The following is an 18,181-nucleotide window of genomic DNA, read 5'->3' as shown; positions in this document are numbered from 1 at the left end:
TCTCTCTCTCTCTCTCTCTCTCTCTCTCTCTCTCTCTCTCTCTCTCTCTCTCTCTCTCTCTCTCTCTCTCTCTCTCTCTCTCTCTCTCTCTCTCTCTCTCTAAATTGGGAAGTGAAGTCACTCTTAAACACTGAAAGCACCGACGCTGCTTCTCATGAAACCGACATTTACTGCTCAGAAGGAAAAACAAAAACCTCTGTTGTTTGTTTGTGTGTGCTCGCGCCTTAGATATAGAATCATATTGGAAGGCAGAAGAACTTCATAGAAACTCACAATCTCTAACTTAAAACAGATTCTTAATGTTTTGCAATAGTTTAACCACAGTGAAAATGAAAGGGGGCCACTGACTACTGAATGCCTTTAAAGTTTCAGAGTAAAAATAGCTTTTATGGTTAAACAAAAAAAAAGACAATCTATATCAAGACCTGTGCTTTTGGAGACATGCCATTAATGTCTCAAATGGCACATTACATACCAACATATAGGGTCAAAATACATAAAAATGGTGCTTGAGGATCTAACTCCTTCACTGGAACAGCTCAAGATATTACTGAACAGGTGTACAAACTTGGCTTATTGTTAAAAACACTGAAACTTTGGAAGATATCCTTGATTTGTCTAACTCCCACTACTGAAGCCATTAACTTCAGATCAACTTAAGCACATTACTGAGGACTGTAGATTTTGTTCCATGAGTCTACTTGAAAAAACTTTCTCAACGTGTAAGTGTCCAGTATGAATAGGAGGAATGATTACAGCACAGCAAGCAAAAGCTTGTTTTCATTTGGCACCTGACTTTTGTTTTACATCATTCAACTTCCTGAATGTTCATGAAAATAACAGAATGTCACAGGATTTTTAAAGCAGGTAACTTTATTCTCCATCGTCGAAGACCATTTTATTGAACAAACAAAGAGCTATTCAGTTCATCCGGTCCAAAGGATCCTTTAAAGTGCATCAGCAAAGCCATTTCTACAGGTAATTCCATTTTCAGCCTCACTTCCTGTTACATTCAGTCCTTACGCCAGTGGTAACAATAGTCAACAGTATGGCACTTGTGTAGTATTTTTGTTCAATCTGATTGTGTTGAGGATAATCTAACAATATTGAATACTAGAAAATAAGTCACTTTGTATCCTTGGCGACAGTTGTTGGGAGTGAAGTAAACTGCTTCACAACTTCATACAAAAAGGCCAAAGGAAGTTGTAAAGTGAGACAAATTAAATGGCTTTAAAACCGACATATGGGAACAGGCTGTAGTGGAATGTAACTAAATACATTTACCCAAGTATTGTACTTACATTTGAGGTACTTGCACTTTGAGTATTTTCTTTTCATGCCACTTTCTACTTCTACTCCATTACATCTCAGAGGGAAATATTGATCACTTTACTTCACTACATTTACAGCTTTAGTTTCTTTTCAAATTAACATTTTTGCATACAAAACATATGAATAGTTTATAAAATATGATGCTAAATTATACATTAAACAAACAGATAAATCAACAAATAATAACAATCAACAAACAAATCTGGAGGTTTGGACTGTTGGTTGGGCAAAGTGTTACTTTGGGCTCATTGTGATGGCGTTTCTCACAATTTTTTTACAAACGAAAATAGTGAATAATGGAAAAAACAATCAGCAGTTAAATTCAAACTTGCAAATAATCTTTATTTGCTGTTCAATACAAACTAAATCTCCATAAGACCCTGCTTTTGTAGTGATGCAACATTCCAATGATATATTTTACTGTACTATACTGGATAAAATACCATATTACATTAATATTCTGCTGTAGCTGCACTATATTACTGTATTACTATTATTACGTTGTACTTCATATACCTATACTGCACTATCATATGTCTTACCACATACCCTATTATGTTTCCATTTTAATACATACAACACTATCATTACTTAATTACAGAATATGTTATTCTGATGTACAATGTTTACACATATAAACTTGCTGCTATTACCATGCAACTTTAACCATCACTTAGCTCATAACTTTGTCCTTAATTGCTCTTATTTCATTCTTTCCTACTCTTATTTAACTCTTATTCATTTCTTATTTTTCTTTATTTCTGCCTGGGGATCAGTAAATAGTTATATAATCTTATAATAAAACTGTCACAAGGGACATTTTTCTATACGTCTGATACTTCGTGTGCATTTTTTTCCTGATGTATTGACATATTCACGGTGTATTACTTTTACTTTACTAAATGATCCAAATACTTTCTCCACCAGCTGACTGCTGAACACTATGACATATTTAAGTTCAATCTTGAGAATAAACACTTCCGAAGCATTTATTCATCGACGACTGTTTTCATGAACCGTCTGCTCCAGAGTGCCATTACAACTTGTATTATTTTAATTTCCGGGAGATTTGACGCTGTTTGCGCGCTTATTGCTCCGTGACAGTTAACTTCAGCTGTGACCCACAGTGTCATTTTCCCAGGTGGATTCCTGATCGTTCACTGCAGACGGTTGTTAATCACCTCGTGTTGTGTAACCTTATCCCGGTTGTGTCCTCGTCTCGAGGTCTCGAGGTGGGGCTCCCAATCACGACTCCCGTCTCCCACCGACGCGCACGATTTCAGCCAGCTCCACTTTTCCAGATGGAGCTGTGCGTGTGTGTGTGTGTGTGTGTGCGTGTGTGTGTGTGTGTGGGTGTGTGTGTGTGTGTGTGTGTGTGTGTGTGTGTGTGAGTGCGAGTTGTTTGTTTATACAAGGCCCTGGGCTCGGCCTTATCTGCTGCAGCCACTCACGCCGTGATTTCAGTCTTTCTTCAGCGAGTACTTGTGTGTACGTGTGTGTGTGTGTGTGTGTGTGTGTGTGCTTGTGTTTGTGTGTGCTTTTTACGGGCCATTGTTTTGTCGAATGGTTTCTAAAGATACAGCGTTTTTTTTGTTTTTTTCTTCCTCCCACCTCATTAGAAACCGACTGCTCTGATTTCAAACGCCTGCACTTCATCTCCAGCCAAACTGTGGCTCAGTTATTTAGTCCCGCCTGTCAGGCAATCAGAGTGACCGCATCAACTTTGGAAGACGTTGAGGCCATTCCGAGAATAAAAATAACACGGATGGTTGTTTTGACTGCCTATTATTCAGCGTGTAATCAATTCTTACGGTTTTCCTCTCAGGATTTTTTTTACTAAATCCTCAATAGGCGTAAAGTTGTAGAAATATGCTTCCCCTTGATATCCATTTATAGGCCTATTAGGCAATATATCAATAATTACTTGAGTTGACTGGCTAACTACCATGTGTTATAGGTTGCTATTGCTGTAGCAGGCATGGGTTTCCATATATCATAAACACTTTATGAGATGTTTTTAGGGCTACAAGTAACGGTAATTTTCATTGTCACTGGTTATGTTCTCGACTAATCAATTCATCGTTGAATCTATAAAAAGTCTGAAAATAAGAAATTCCTTTAACATGTCAATCAGAATGGTTGCCTCAACTGTTTATTGCTGAATAACTTCAGCTCTATTGTTTTTATTCTTTTTGTGAGTTTCTTTAGATTATTTTCTGTTTATCAATAATTTTCCCTTAATGTCAATTTTTGCCATCAATAAAAAATCCTACACATATATTTATGATCTCATAGGTAGTGGAAAGTATAACTAAATAGCCAACATTTACTCAATTACTGTAGTACTTAAGCACAATTTTAATGTATTTGCTCGAATATTTTTTATTTTAGATACTTATACTACAGTAGCCTATGTAACAGGAAAATATATACTTTTTATTCACTAACAGTTCTTTTTCAGATTAAAAGTTAACACTCAAAACATTTAGGCTTAATAAGTAAATAAAATGTTATATTCCACCAACCAGTAGCTTCACTTTATAAAGTATGGTAGCTGGACAGGCTGGACATTAATTATAATGTTAATAATACTCGGATACTGAAGCATTTAATGACGGGGTCATTCTGCTGCCTATAGCCTCTACTTTTGATTGGTCATTTCTGTTGCTCATTCTTTTTTATTTTTACAGTTTGATATTGACACTTAACTTTAAGTTCTTAATACTTCTTCCTCCACTAATCGATTCAAACTCCTCGTGATATATTTTTGCCGGAACATTACGGTGTCAGTGAGTATTTTATGAATGAGTGTTTAGATTTTTTTTTGTTGTTGAAAGGGGGGGGGGTGCGACTGACGTCACGTTCTATTAAACAAACTGGTCACGACGCCGAGCGCGGGCACGCGCCCCTCCCACCTCCGCTGCGTTTATAACGGGACCGTTCCGGCCGGAGACTGACCACTCGTTGTTGTGCGTGTAGCCGGTAAATAAAGTGTGTAAATCTGTGCGAGATAGAAAGAGATGTACTGGGACACTATCACCAAACCTGGAGACAGAAACACAGACAGCAAAGACTCGAAAATAAAGGTAGGTTTTAATTTCATTTAATGGAATACAGAAAATCACAATAAAGGCAACTATTGGGTTCATATAGCAGCAGTTTGGTTGGGAAATATGATGGGTTTTTGAACTATTTTCTTACATTTTGTAAACTAACAACTAGACAAATGTTTTTGAGAATGAAAATAATAAGTCTCTTTATCTGAGATAATCCTTGATGGTGCGTTCAATAACATAGGCAATGCACTCGAGTTCAGTTGTAAGAGAATCACACTAAAAAGACAAATCATTGTGAAACAGATCATGTAACTGTAGATCTTTAACAAAGAAAGGTTGCTGTGCATCAGGTGACTCATGTCTCATGTCTGACTTTTCTCCACAGCACCTAATGCATCAGAAATTAAGTTTTTTTTTAAATAGGCCTCACAGCTGTACTACTGCATGATACCATGACTTTGACCAAACGATCATTTAAAAAAAAAAACAGTTGATGATCAAATTCAATCTGATGTGTTCCTTATTTCAAGTATGTATACAAGTATTACATTTTTAATTTTCAAAACAATATTTAGTGCAAGGCTTTTCATGTTGCCTTTGCCTCTAGATTTTGATCAACATGGAGAGTTGCCATGATGATGAAAGTTGTAATCACGACTCTTTCAACACAGATGGAGATTTGCCAGACTGGATATTACACAGAAGACTTCAGGACACAGGAAGTGCCGGCTGGCTTTGACTTTGCATCTTATGGTGAGTTCAGAGAATCACTTACACTTGATTTTCTATTTTCTATTTCCTCCAACACAAGTTAGGCATCATGACTCATGATGGCACAAGGTTTAAACTCTCAGCGATGCCCTGACAGAGTTATGTTTTTGTTTTTTATGTTTGCGCAATCTGTTTCCTCTGAACCTGAGCAGATGAAGGACAGAGGAAATATTTGCGCAGACTGTATCATCACATCTGTCAGAGGTTTCTCGATGAGACCTTGACACCCGGGGACTCTCGCTCAAACCCTGGGGTGCTGCTGTGTGTGTGTGTGTGTGTGTGTGTGTGTGTGTGAGTGTGAATAACGCTTGAATGGGCTGAGGTAGGCAAAGACAGACAGAAAAAGGGTGGTCAGGTTAAAGACACTCCCCTCTCTGTCTTCCCTAATCCTTTCCTCCAGACTTCCTCCTCCAACAGATTTAGAGTAACCCCCCTCCCCCTTCCCCAGACCTCCATCACTACTCTGTCACACTCCCTCAGCTGGCGTTTCCTCCCGTCTCTTCCTACCCCTCCCTCCCTCGCTTCCTCCAAGCTGCCCCCATCCATAGAGCTGAAAAAACCTGAGTGCCGGGTGCTGATTTGACAGTAAACAAGCAGCTTTTTGTGTGTGTGTGTGTGTGTCAACATCCACCTTTAAGATAAAAACCAACAAACTTACAAATTCACCCCATCTTGCATCTCTTCATGACTCTTTTGCTGAGCTGAGCTGTAATAGACCTCCAGCTTAAAGGACCATACCAATGATCTCAAAGCACATTCACTACACAGTAGACATGTGCTGAATTAAATGGAAACCATAATAGCTGGCCCAGTAGAGATGAAATCAACCAAATAACTTTACTTAATGTAGAGTAAAACAATTGGGGTGTTCCTTCTTCGAGCATGAACTCTCCCTCTATCCTGCCTTCATCATCACCTACTGACTCCATCTGTCTGCATTGTGTTTAACCTCCAGACTACCCTGAAGACCTGTCTTTTCTGTTAGACAGTAAAGCCCCCGTGCAGCAGCAGCAGCAGCAGCAGCAATATGTCGCAGAAAGCAGCTACCCAGAGCCACCCAAAGCTTCTCACCCTTACGACACTAAAGGTGAAACCTCAATAACAAACATACCCCTTATGGGTGCTGCAACAAGCCACGTTTTAGACTTATCTCACATTTGTTTGTTGCTCTTTTTATTTTTCCTGCAGTGAGTGGCGGTGACACCTCCCTCTTCAACCTGGACTCGTACCAGGAGTTTAACTGGTGGACCTCGTACTCACATGGTCAGCTCATACTCGTACTGTATTTAAAGTACTTTTACTTTTTTTAAAGGGATTTGTTTTTGTAACTAACTTTCTGTTTGATGTATAGATGGACTGACGGTAGACCAGTCACAAACTGGATACCAGGAGTCTCCACAGACGTACCAGAGCCTGGTGCCCCAGAACGGACAGTTCAGCCCGGCCGTGGAGGGCAGCCACAGCCCCTTTCTAACCGCAAAGGGATCAAATACATTACAAAGTAAGTCGTTTCACCTGTGGATGTTAAAAACACCCCGTGACTGGTCTAACTCTTGCAGTTCAGTGTGTAATCCCGTCTCTTTGTTCCAGGTGAGACAGATCAGAGCTACTCGTGTCACTCGGCTGAACTGTACGACTCTGACGGACAGAGGCAGCCCTCTTCTTTCTGGCCTGAGTACTCCTCTCCCAGCTTCACTGCCCCCCCACCCCACCCGCCTCCGGCCCCCGGCCCTCAGTCCTCAGAGCAGTACTGCCCCCGTGTGGTCAAACGCAAGAACACACCCCCCCAGAGGCTAGACAGGGAGGGCCACATGACGGGAATGTCAACTTATCCAGGTTTGATCTCTCATCTCTTTTGAGCTGCTCTAAAAAAAGTGTATAAATTATAGAAAATAGCACCACGTTGACGATACTACAACATTAAAATACTACCTCCATATTAATGCATTAGCAATAATATTCTGATAGTAAAATGAATATAGTAAAACACTCATAGTGGCCATTTCTCAGACTTTTTCAAGTTACTCAAACAGTAAATAAAGTACATGTGTTACATGTAATAATTCAGATGATTTTATGTTTTCTGTTATAATCAGGTTTTGGTTAACCTGATTATAACAGGTTAACCAAAACTCAACAGTTCTGTAACCAAATAAATACAATTTGATTCATTCTTTCAGGTTCCGGTCCAATCCAGTTGTGGCAGTTTCTACTGGAGCTACTTCTGGACTCTGCTTGTCGCACCTTCATCTGCTGGACGGGAGACGGATGGGAGTTTAAGATGTCCGACCCCTCAGAGGTGAGGACATCTCTTGTTTTGGAGTACTACATGGCAGTAGTGGAAAGAAAGTACATTTACTTAAACTTATATAACAGTACATTTCAGAGGGAAATAGTGTACTTTTTAACAACTAATACTTACCTTTTAGATTAAAATAAAATGCATTGTTAAATCAATGTTCAAAGCCCAAAGAGGTCAAATTGTCCTTCCTTTAAAAACCGTGCCATGTAGCTAAACAAAGAGAATTACGTTGACACTGATCAAAGCTCCACTAAACGCTTCGCTACCAGTATCATTACATTATTAACATCAATGAATGTTGAATTGCTTGCTAAAAGCTAGCTAGCTTTTTGTTGTTGTTGTTGATCGAATCGGTACAAATTACCTTTGTAATGTAACACAAAGTATTTAGTTAAGGTTAGTTTGGCCCCCTTGTTTCATCGAACTCTCAAATAATGGTAAAATGATTGAATACATTTGACAAATGGGGGGTTAGATTTCAGGGAGCGTTAAGTGAATCATCTCACGACTGCTCACATTTATCTTGTGACCCTTTGGAGACGCCAGACCCCTGGATTATAAACCACTGGACTAAACTAGCGTGTATTATAACAATATATAAAGTAGTTAAAACCAGCTCCACCTCAAGCAGCTACAACCGTAGCATGCTACATACGTGTGATAGTTGCAGTACATCTACCTTTTGTTATGTAGGACTTTGAATGCAGGACTTTGGATTGTTTTTGCATTGTTGTTTAGGCACTTAAGTAAAGGATCTAAGTACTTCTTCCACATTTGCTATACATGGACGGGTTATTCATTGTTTTTCTGAGATACAAACACACATTCATCTGTGTTTTTTTGTTTTGTTAATCCCACAGGTGGCTAAGCGCTGGGGCCAGTGCAAGAACAAACCCAAGATGAACTACGAGAAGTTGAGCCGTGGCCTGCGCTACTACTACCACAAGAACATCATCCACAAGACGGCGGGCAAACGCTACGTCTACCGCTTCGTCTGCGACATACAGGGCATGCTGGGAAAGACGGCACAGGAGGTGCTGACCAGTCTGAACGTTGTGCCCACAAACACAAAGTCGTGGCCGTCGTGCCCCGGGGTGCCAGCGGCATCGGAGCACAGCAGCGAAACGTGGGCGTCTCAGTAGGAAAACGGTTAACACAACTACCAGGAGTACTAGGCCCACAGTCTACAAAGGGAACGCTGCCTCCTCGAGCTCTCGCTGAACAGTATCCTCATGGGGGGATTATGTCACAGACAGCCGGTTTATACATGCTGTACTTCAGGGAGTCAAATAACCAAAAACTCATAAATTCATATCCAGTCTTTTCTTAAATGATGGATCGGTCTCCCAATACCTGACCCATAAACACATGGCACCTCAGGGCTAAATAACTGCAGCACATGGGGCATTTAAAGCTACTTAAAGGTTTAAAGATACTTCTTTTGCAACGTCAGGGGCCATATTTTCATTTGATGGGTTTCTAAGAAGGAATCGATGTGTAAATAGTGTTTATATGACCGCCTTGTAGGGTTTTGTGCATTTATATTATAATTGTTTTGATACAAAACTCATGTCTACCTCTGTTGCTAGTCAGAATAACGTAAACTGAGATAATTTCCAGGCACGCACTGTGAACGTTTTAGCCTGTGTGATGATTGTTTTGTGTAAATAAACTGTATATAAACATAGAATTGTGTGAAGAGTCTCATTACACACATGCGCACATACACATGCACACACACACACACACACACAAAAACACTTTTTAGTCTGGATTCTGCCTTTAACATCAAAATGTTGAATAATTTTTGTTGAATTGTAGCATTTTTAAGTTTTATATATTACACATTTATATTTGACATGTAGTTGACAGAAGAAGTTAAACTGCAGGAGCTGAGCCAGTGGTTTGCTCATGTAATTAAACTGAGATGATATTCGTTTACTGGTCAAATCAATCTGTGTGAAGCTGCTTGTATGATATATTTATATATATATTTGTATTGTTTTGGTTATTTTAGGAGTATAAATGCATAGAGAGTAAACCGTTTAGCCTATAGCGGCTCGAGGCTGGCTATAACCCTATACATAGTGCTAGTATATCACATATAGGCCACAAGCTCTTCCTTATCTATTGCTGTCTTCAAGTGCTGCTCGTCGTAGGTACAGAGCGTTCACGTGACGAGAGGACGTGTTACAGTAAGGCTTATGTAACATTGCCACCTGGGGTTTCATAATTTCGATACTCGGATATCGGCTTTGAACGCGTCCTTCCTGAACGTGTCAAACTTGGGTGGATTCATCGATACATTGAGGGAATATATCGACCGCCTGCTGCCCAAACGGGAAAATAAATAAAATCAGATCTCTTCACCGTTAATAGGTTTAAGAAATGCCTCCTAAAACAATTAAGATGGCTTTGGTGGACATGATGGAGGACCTGTCGAGTCAGAACTTCGAAAGGTTCTGCCACGATCTTCTGGACCGCAGAGAAGAGCCGCAAGTCAGGCGCAACAGGGTGGAGGGTAGAACCCGCTTAGAAGTCGTGAGCGTCCTAGTTTCCACTTTTACCGAGCCCGTTGCTGTTCAAGTGTCCGTGGAAATACTGAGACAGATTAGCCTCAACGACGAGGCGGAGAGACTTGGTGAGATACGCCGCCGTACAGCCTTCAGGATACTGTGTGTGTCCGTGGTTAACTGCAGCATAAATATCATGTTATTACTGCTGTTTGTAAACCACATTTGTCTATAACCCCAAAATAAATAGCAAAGTGATTCCTGCTCGGACGATATGAACAAACAAAAGAAATACAGTGACTTCCGATTTTACTTTCATTTTTAAATGTTTCCAGTGTGTCTGCTTACATGTCGTTACAAGTAGAGTAGAGGCTGGCACATACTGGAGTTTTAACGCTGATCTTGATGTTTGAGAGTCTAAACAAAAGTCAGATTTTGTTTTTACATATTCAGTTTATAGCCTTTAGAAGACAAGATTGATACTCTCTGTTGAATAGTATTTTTTTTACATGTTTGCCATAAAATCACCTAAAAAAACTATTTTTTTTTTACACTGCTATTGTTTATTGTGGACAGAGTCTGTGCACTACAGCTGAAGAATCATCAATACGTTGTTTCTGGCTCTTCACGTCTACACAGCAGCTGAATTTAGTTTCCTGGAAATCACGTAATGCGTGGCTGGGCTGCCTTTCTTATGGTTGAAATGAATTTGAATAAACAATCTGGGAATCTAATGAATTCTTTGGCAATGACCCAGATTAATGTTTACTAAGGAATAAACAGTATGCAGTAAATGTGTCAGTGCTGTTTAACATTTAACATTTGTTTCTGTTTTTTTTTCACAGTCAGAATGACAACTTGAGGACATTAAACATCCCGCTTTGACAGTGAGTTGACCTCAAAAATGGTTTTGTCCTGCATGCACGGAAGTTGTCAACATTGTGCAAAGAGTGGAGTTACTATTCAAAGTAAAATGTTCTGAAATGTTTACAGATGTAAGGCCCTCATGAGCAGGATTCAGCATGGTGGGAGACGGTACGCATTGGTTTTACATCTCACAAAGCAACATCTCCGGATGAAGGCGGTCGCTGTATAACGTCGATATAAGACATAAACTATCAACTATACCGTTATTCATTAATGAGCGAGTGTCGTTGTCTTTGTCCTCAGGGAAACACTCGATGCATCGACACACGTGTGCTCATCCAGGACACGAACATTGTCGCCCCATAAATGATGAACTATCCAGAGAGAATATTGTCATAAGAGAGCCGTCTGCAGAAACCAACTTCAAATCACTAATCAACATTTTGTACTTTGTCATAATAAAGTCTTTCTTGGGTCTTTTCCCTCTGTGGCTCACATTATTTCTTAAAAATCATAGGTATTTATCAACATTGATCCTATTTCCACAATATATTAGTTTGTATAAATTAACCTTTTATTGTCTAAAAAACAACCAAAACAGCTTTATGTAAACGAAGGCCTATATACGTTTTACTGTATGTAAGCAGGCCATTTTTACATTACCTTTACCTAAAAAGAAGGATTGCATTACAGAAAATGCTCTTTCAATAAATAACAATGAGTGTTCATACTGTTAAAAAAAATAAGGCACCATTTACAGCACAAGAGTTGTAATAAAACAGCACAAGAGTTGTAATAAAAGGGGTTTATTAATGTTAATAAATAATGTTTTGGTCAATTTTATTCATAGCCCAATATCACAAATTTACCTGAAGGGGCTTTACAATCTGTACAGCATACGAGACCTTCTGTCATTTAAAAATAATCTTTTGACTGGTGAAAACAACTTATGACTCCTTTATTATTTTAGTCTGAAGAGGACGACAGGCCGCTGACTTCCAAAGAGAACGAGGGTCACTAACGGGGCGGCGGGGGGAATGATGTCCTCCTCCAGCTCCTTTTCGGCGTCCTCCGTATAGACCTGGAGGGAAGGCAGAGGACAGTGGAGTGAGACGGGGCGATGCATTCATCATCAAATTATCTACAAGAGACACACTACCGATTATACACATTAAGTTCAGTTTAAACGCCATGAGCAGTATCTTTATAAAAACGTGGTACAACGTGTGGAGGAGCTTTCTGGTGTCTGAGAAAATGACTCTGATTACGTCATCGGGGTTTCCTTGACACATTTTTAAGGACAGGTTCACATTTTTCAATTCTTCCAAAGTTATAGCTCTTTTAGTTGGAATAATCTCCTCTTTGTGATTCCCTGGAAAAGGTTTCTCTACTGAGCTGAAGTGGAAGGATTATAACATAAAGAGGGAATTATGTTTCTGTAACTGTGGAGGATTCCCACTTGATCTGCTGAAGCCTCGTATTAACTTTAGATTCGTTTTTTGTGCACAGAACAAGGGCAGTGGACTTTGTCCTCCCCCTCACTCACATTAGACGCACATTACAAAGGGATCTAAGTATTGTTTTAGAAAAAGACGATCCTTTAGTGTAAAGCACGCTCTACAAAGTGAAGGTGTGGGGAATAGTCCGGGCAATACTGGACTTTTGAGACCAATACTGTTATTGATATTTGGGAATTTATAAAACCCTATTATGATATATGGTTTTTGGGGGTTCAGATTTGCTCCCATTAAATGGCATCTAGCTATGGATAGATAGGGAATAGTTGTTTGCATGACACAATAGTGCGATACATCGTTTCTTCACTAAGTCGCTGCAGTTTCCTTTTAAAAGAAGAAAGAAGTGGATAAATCTAGATCACTTGAAATAAAAAGCACTATTTGGGGAATGGTAGTACTTCATGTGAGATGGATTCGAACAAAAGACAAAATGCCAAAGCAATTCACCAGACACTTTAGAGTTACTTCAGCAAGTCTGCAGTAGACATTGATATGGAAAACCTTTAGGAGACAGAGGTCTTTAACAACACATATTTCACCACCTACAGAAACAGTCTTTACACACAGACCTTGAGGCAGTGGTTGGCTGGCGTGTGGTGCTCTGGACCCCTTTCTTTCTGGTTTGACTCTTTCTGACTGCTCGATGGGCAAAGCTGGTGGTCGGCCTGTTTGTGGCCAGATTTTGGTCACGCTGCAAAATGTATCTGATAGCGACGTCCATTTTGGACCCTGGGTTGCAGGTTGACCTCATGCTCCGGAGGAAGTTGACATAGCTGTGTAGAAAAGGGTAGAGCGGGTGGCCTTTAATGTCTGCCAGCGTTGCTAACGCCAAGATCCACCGCCGTTTACTAATGCGTTCTACCAAACCTGATCTTGTCCTTGTCCGTCGACTCGTACAGATCCTGCAGCGTGTCCGACTTGTGAAGACCAAATCCAACAAGGGTCTCTCCTTCTTGGCCTGACTGGAGGGATCTGTCGTACCCGCGAGGAAATCTGACTTCTTTCAAAACCTCAGGGTAAGCAATTGCGTATCGGGTCAAAGAATCCTTCAAATGACAAGACATGAACAATGAAATTTATGTTATTAATAAAGCTACACGGTTCATATTTAATTCAATTAAAAACACTTAATTTGTTCCTCAAGAAAATCTGAGACAAATACACAGAAACGACTCCTTAATACACATTTACTGTATACAGTTCTATAAAAACACAACTAAAACTGGTGTTATAGGAGGATATCAGTTCTTAAAGTGGGATTAGTAGGTGCACAGTGCTGTGTGTTGATGTTAGGGCTGTCGCAATATCAGATTTTTACTACATGATTATCACGGCCAAAAGAATTCACTAAAACAATATAATTGTGAAATGGAAAATTTGAAAAAATAAATATATAATGGTATCAGTCAAGTTCATCTTCAACTTTGTTTTCTGTGTGTTTTGTCTTATATATAATATATAATACCTTGAAACTAAAAACTTTTGGGAGCTTGCAAATGTCAGAAGGCAGACAGCATGTCCTGTTTCTTTGCAGTACCTTGTTGACCGTCATCGAGTTCTGACCCATTGTGTCCTGTCGCTGCTTCTGGTGATCACCCACCAGGTAGGCAGTGTAGCCCACATCATTCTCCAACAGCCATTTGAAGCTTTACCTTTGTACTGGCCAAACTGAATCATACATCTGCTCAGAACCAGCCTTTCGTTGCGAGCGTCCCCGCCCTCCGAGAGGACGCGTGCCTTCGCCTCAGCCTCCACCTCCTCTGGCGTCTTCACCGACACAGGAGGACCTCCGGGTCCAGCAGCTTGTAAAGGCCACCGACCGGCCACATGGTTCAGAGCCTCCTGGGAGGGCTTCGTCTCCAACTCCCCGGTCGAGGTCTTACGGAAGGTAGGGTCACCTTTCTGAAGAAGAGGAACAAAAATGACAACACCAGTATCATTTCAACTACCAATATTTTAAAGAGAGTACTTGAATATTTCAATTTTCAACTTACGTCCACACAGGCTTTGGTTTTGGAATCTGTAGAGAGAGATGATGCGGTGAAAGGCAGATCGACATAGACCCCACCAATATACACACTACTGACCTGCACTATTGACTTTACAAGACTTTTAACCAATTAATACAGTTTAAAAAATGACTGTCCTAATGTCCTTTGGGATTTTCATGCTTGAACTCATTTTAGGAGCCATGTATTTGATTTGTGTTTAGGTGCAATATGCCTTCAAGCACTAGGTGGTGTTTTGGTACAAGCCAGCTGGCCTCAGACACTATTAGGTTCATGCCAGTAATCACAGGGGTTTTGACTGTATCTGTATTTATTTTAACTTGAACATCAAACCTATTAGAAGTGACACTGGACACCAGAGGGAAAATAAACGCCATGATATAAAGCATTGGTAACTTTGTGTATTGTTTTTCTGAGCACATGCCTAAACAATTCTTACCAATTTGCAGCCAGTATAGAGGCTAAAGTACCAGACTTATAGTCACTACAAATGAAGTGAAATATAGTGTTTGCTTCTTTTCCCCAATCAGCAACACCTGCGATTACTGGCATGAACATAAACGTGGCTGAGGCCAGCTGGCTTATACCAAAACACCACTTAGTGCTTGGAGGCAGTTGTACTTAAACACAAATCAAATACGGCTCCTACAAATACATGTTTCAGTGTAGCCTACTGGTGTATATACATTCTTTCCATAGTGTATACTTCCCTAAGCTTATGCATTTATATTTACATTATTACATCTGTGGAGCAACCTGTCGTGTTTCTTGCCACCTAATGAATGAATAATGAATTTGATACATTGTTATTATAAATGTATTGATTGTAGCCGCTTTAAGGATTACAGCAGGAAGTGGTAGCCTACAGTTACAGTATGGAGCACACGCACAGCGTCCTGCAGGCAGCCTTGGATACTTTTTAATGGACTTCAGTCACCATTGTTTACTCACTCAGTGTCTCTGCCTCCTCGTTGCAGTTTATCAGCCTCAGTAAATCCTGAGCCACTTGAAGCGCGTTGGGCTCGGTGAAGGTTGAAACCAGCAGGTTTGTGATCTGCAAAACGCTTTTATCCTCCACATGACTGTAGAGGACCCGCGGCTCCTCTCTGCGGTCCCTCAGCTCCTGACAAAACGTAAGAAAATCCGTCTTACTCAGATTCCCCAGCGCGTCCCTCAGGGCGCGTTTGATTGTAGTCTGGACCATTTTTTTTTTAAATTATATTTTTCTATTTTTTAAAATTTCTTCTGGGAGGGTCTGCACGTAACAGTTCAAGTTACATAATTGCCCGCCTAAAATTTAGGTTACGCCTATTTGAAAAAGAAGGTCTGCTTTCTTCTGCTTTCTTGTTGTTGTTCTTGTTGGTACCGCCACCAACTGGTGTGGATCAGGATGTCTAGTACTTATGTGACAATTTCAATTAAAAAAGACAAGAAAAAAAAAAAACATAACAAAACACAACAACGGGCTCACATTTTCTTAATAATTATATCAATTAATCTAAGATATTGAAATAATACTTGATAACACTCACGTTTTGAGTTATTTTGCACAATATCCACTACATCCAACCGTACCTCCATCTTGCCGAGGTCTCCAATCAGCTGCCCTCTTTCCTGCTCATGTTTCTGACATTGCACAATAACATGTTCTATTGTTTCCTCTTGCCCACAATAGTCGCATTTTCCTGTTTCCTGTTTACCTATTCTTTGAAGCATACTGTTTAGGCCAGTGTGTCCAAATCTAAGCCTTGATCTGCCCGTTTCCTGCACATCTCATTTCTCCCACTTTCCTCTGAACTTGGTAAAACCATCGTCCTTTCCTGTCTTCTTCCCATTGCTTCTGCCACCTTTCCTTCAACCTCTGTTTAATGATACTTTTTGTTTCTGATTTACTGAAGCTGACTGTAACATTAGTGCAGCTATTTGTTGTGGCCTCTTTTGCCGCTTTATCTGCCATTTAATTTCCTTTGACCCCAATATGTGCTGGTACCCATAGGATTATGACTGTCAGACCCATCATTTGAATTCTGTATAATGTTTGTTGTATTTCAATAAGGATGTCTGGTCTACTCTCTGAATGGCTGTTCTGTAAGCTGGCTAATGACGAACTTGAATCCGAACAAATGATTGCCCTCAATGGTCTTGTGTCCTCTATCCCCTGTAGTGCTATCATTATTGCCAACATTTCCCCTGTGTACACTGATACTCCCTCAGTGACCATTTTACCTATTTTATTATTAAATTCTGGAACAATAAATGCCACTCCTTGTTTCCTAAATTCTTTGATGCATCTGTGAAAACCTGGAAATAACTGTACTGTCGATATGTGCCTGTATTGTATGCCAATTGAAATGATCCGCTCTACCCTTGTTCTTCATTTTTAATAATGTAAAATCTACTTTTGCATCAGGAAGTATCCACGGTGATATTGTTGGTAATAACTGTTGGACTGAAGTTTAATTTAGCTCAAGTTCTGTTGCTTTCTGTGCTACTGTCCAACCAAAGCTTCTTGTCTCCCTCTTCTCCTTTTCCCAGCAACGTTTTAAAGTGTCCTGTGTTGGATGTTCTTTGCTGTGTCCCTGTAGATTAGCCCAAGAACTCAATGCTAACTGTGTTCTTCGTAGTTCTAGTGGCATTTCACCAATTTCCACCTGTAATGCAGCCGTTGGGGTTGTTTTAAAGGCACTGGTGCATATTCTCATTGACTGATATTGAATAGTATCCAGTTTTTTGAGAGACGTGCTTGCTGCTGATCCATACACCACACAACCATAATCTATATAACTAATCCACTGTACTTGGCTTTCAAAGCAGTTCTATCTGCCCCCCATTCACCTCCCACCAAACACCTCATTATATTTAATACTTTTTTACATTTATTCTCTACTTTATTAATATGTACATCCTATGTCATCCTTTCGTCAAACCACAGAACTAAATATTTAATTCATGATTATATAGTTTCAGTTTTACTTCACCACCAATTTGTCTCCTTGTAAAGAACATTGTCTTTGTCTTATCTTTTAAAACCCCATTGATATGACTCTTCTACCTTCAAAATGGCTCTCTGCAGTTTCTTTACTATAAATTCCACATTTCTTCCCCTCTTCCAAATTGCCCCATCATCTGCAAATAGTGACAATCCCATCCCATTTTCAATTTCACTGAACACATCATTTATCATTATGGAGAATAGTAATGGACTGACAATACTACCTTGAGGTGTTCCATTTTCAATACCAAACTTTCCCGAATAGCTCTTTCCTGACTTCTATACATCGTTTTAATAAAAAATCCTTTATCCAACATTCGACCCTTTACCCAACTTGCAAAGTTGAATTAATAACCTTATCCTCCACATCATATCATATGCCTTCTCTATGTCAAAGAAGACAGCAAACACTTTCTTTGTTTATCTGTGCTTTCCTAATTTCATGTTCTAAATATAAAGCTGGATCCATTGTACTGAAACCACTCTGGTATTTATATATCCTTTACTTTCTATATAATATATGAATCTTTCATTTATCATTTTCTCCATTATTTTGCAGATATTTGATGTTAAAGCTATTGGTCTGTTTGAGCAATCTTTACCGGGTTTGCGTATCGAGACTACAGTGGCCTCCTTCCAGCTTTGAGGCAATTTCCCACCCTCCCAAACTTTATTGTATAATTCGAGTAATACTGTATATCCTTAGAAGATTCACTTAGATTGCTTAACATTATATAACAAATCTGATCCTTGCCTGGTGCCGACGTTTTGGTTTTCTTGAGACATCGGCTTAGTTCTGTTTTTGTAAAAGGCTTGTTTAGC

At 39.7% G+C, this 18,181-nt stretch overlaps 1 protein-coding gene and 1 long non-coding RNA gene across 3 annotated transcripts; both read left to right on the top strand.

Annotated features, from left to right (window-relative positions):
- Positions 1-4,317: 4,317 nt before the first annotated feature.
- Positions 4,318-9,094, top strand: etsrp (ETS1-related protein). Of its 2 annotated transcripts, none has more exons than XM_031867515.1 (8): positions 4,318-4,418; positions 5,060-5,141; positions 6,145-6,246; positions 6,348-6,422; positions 6,511-6,660; positions 6,750-6,995; positions 7,340-7,458; positions 8,322-9,094. In XM_031867515.1, the coding sequence occupies exons 1-8, from the start codon at positions 4,353-4,355 to the stop codon at positions 8,601-8,603; spliced, it is 1,122 nt and encodes a 373-aa protein (XP_031723375.1). In that variant the 5' UTR covers positions 4,318-4,352; the 3' UTR covers positions 8,604-9,094. The 2 variants fall into 2 exon arrangements, with proteins under 2 accessions (XP_031723375.1, XP_031723374.1); XM_031867514.1 differs by having other exon boundaries at positions 6,115-6,246.
- Positions 9,095-9,712: 618 nt separating this feature from the next.
- On the top strand, positions 9,713-12,709 carry LOC116394469 (uncharacterized). Its single transcript, XR_004213465.1, has 4 exons — positions 9,713-10,102; positions 10,820-10,861; positions 10,968-11,009; positions 11,145-12,709. It is a non-coding gene; the product is annotated as an uncharacterized LOC116394469 (long non-coding RNA).
- Positions 12,710-18,181: the final 5,472 nt, after the last annotated feature.

The sequence above is a fragment of the Anarrhichthys ocellatus genome, unplaced genomic scaffold (genome assembly GCF_004355925.1).
Source record: "Anarrhichthys ocellatus isolate YVR2014 unplaced genomic scaffold, GSC_Weel_1.0 scaffold39, whole genome shotgun sequence".
Classification (NCBI taxonomy): domain Eukaryota; kingdom Metazoa; phylum Chordata; class Actinopteri; order Perciformes; family Anarhichadidae; genus Anarrhichthys; species Anarrhichthys ocellatus.
Note: the sequence above shows the minus strand (reverse complement) of the source record. Positions and strands in the feature narration are given on the sequence as shown.

Excerpts from the sequence above, each read along its gene's own strand:
- etsrp (XM_031867514.1), top strand. The coding sequence starts at position 4,353 with ATGTACTGGGACACTATCACCAAACCTGGAGACAGAAACACAGACAGC. Across the intron at positions 4,419-5,059 it reads GCAAAGACTCGAAAATAAAG|ATGGAGATTTGCCAGACTGG; the intron begins GTAGGTTTTAAT and ends CTTTCAACACAG. Across the intron at positions 6,661-6,749 it reads GGGATCAAATACATTACAAA|GTGAGACAGATCAGAGCTAC; the intron begins GTAAGTCGTTTC and ends TCTTTGTTCCAG.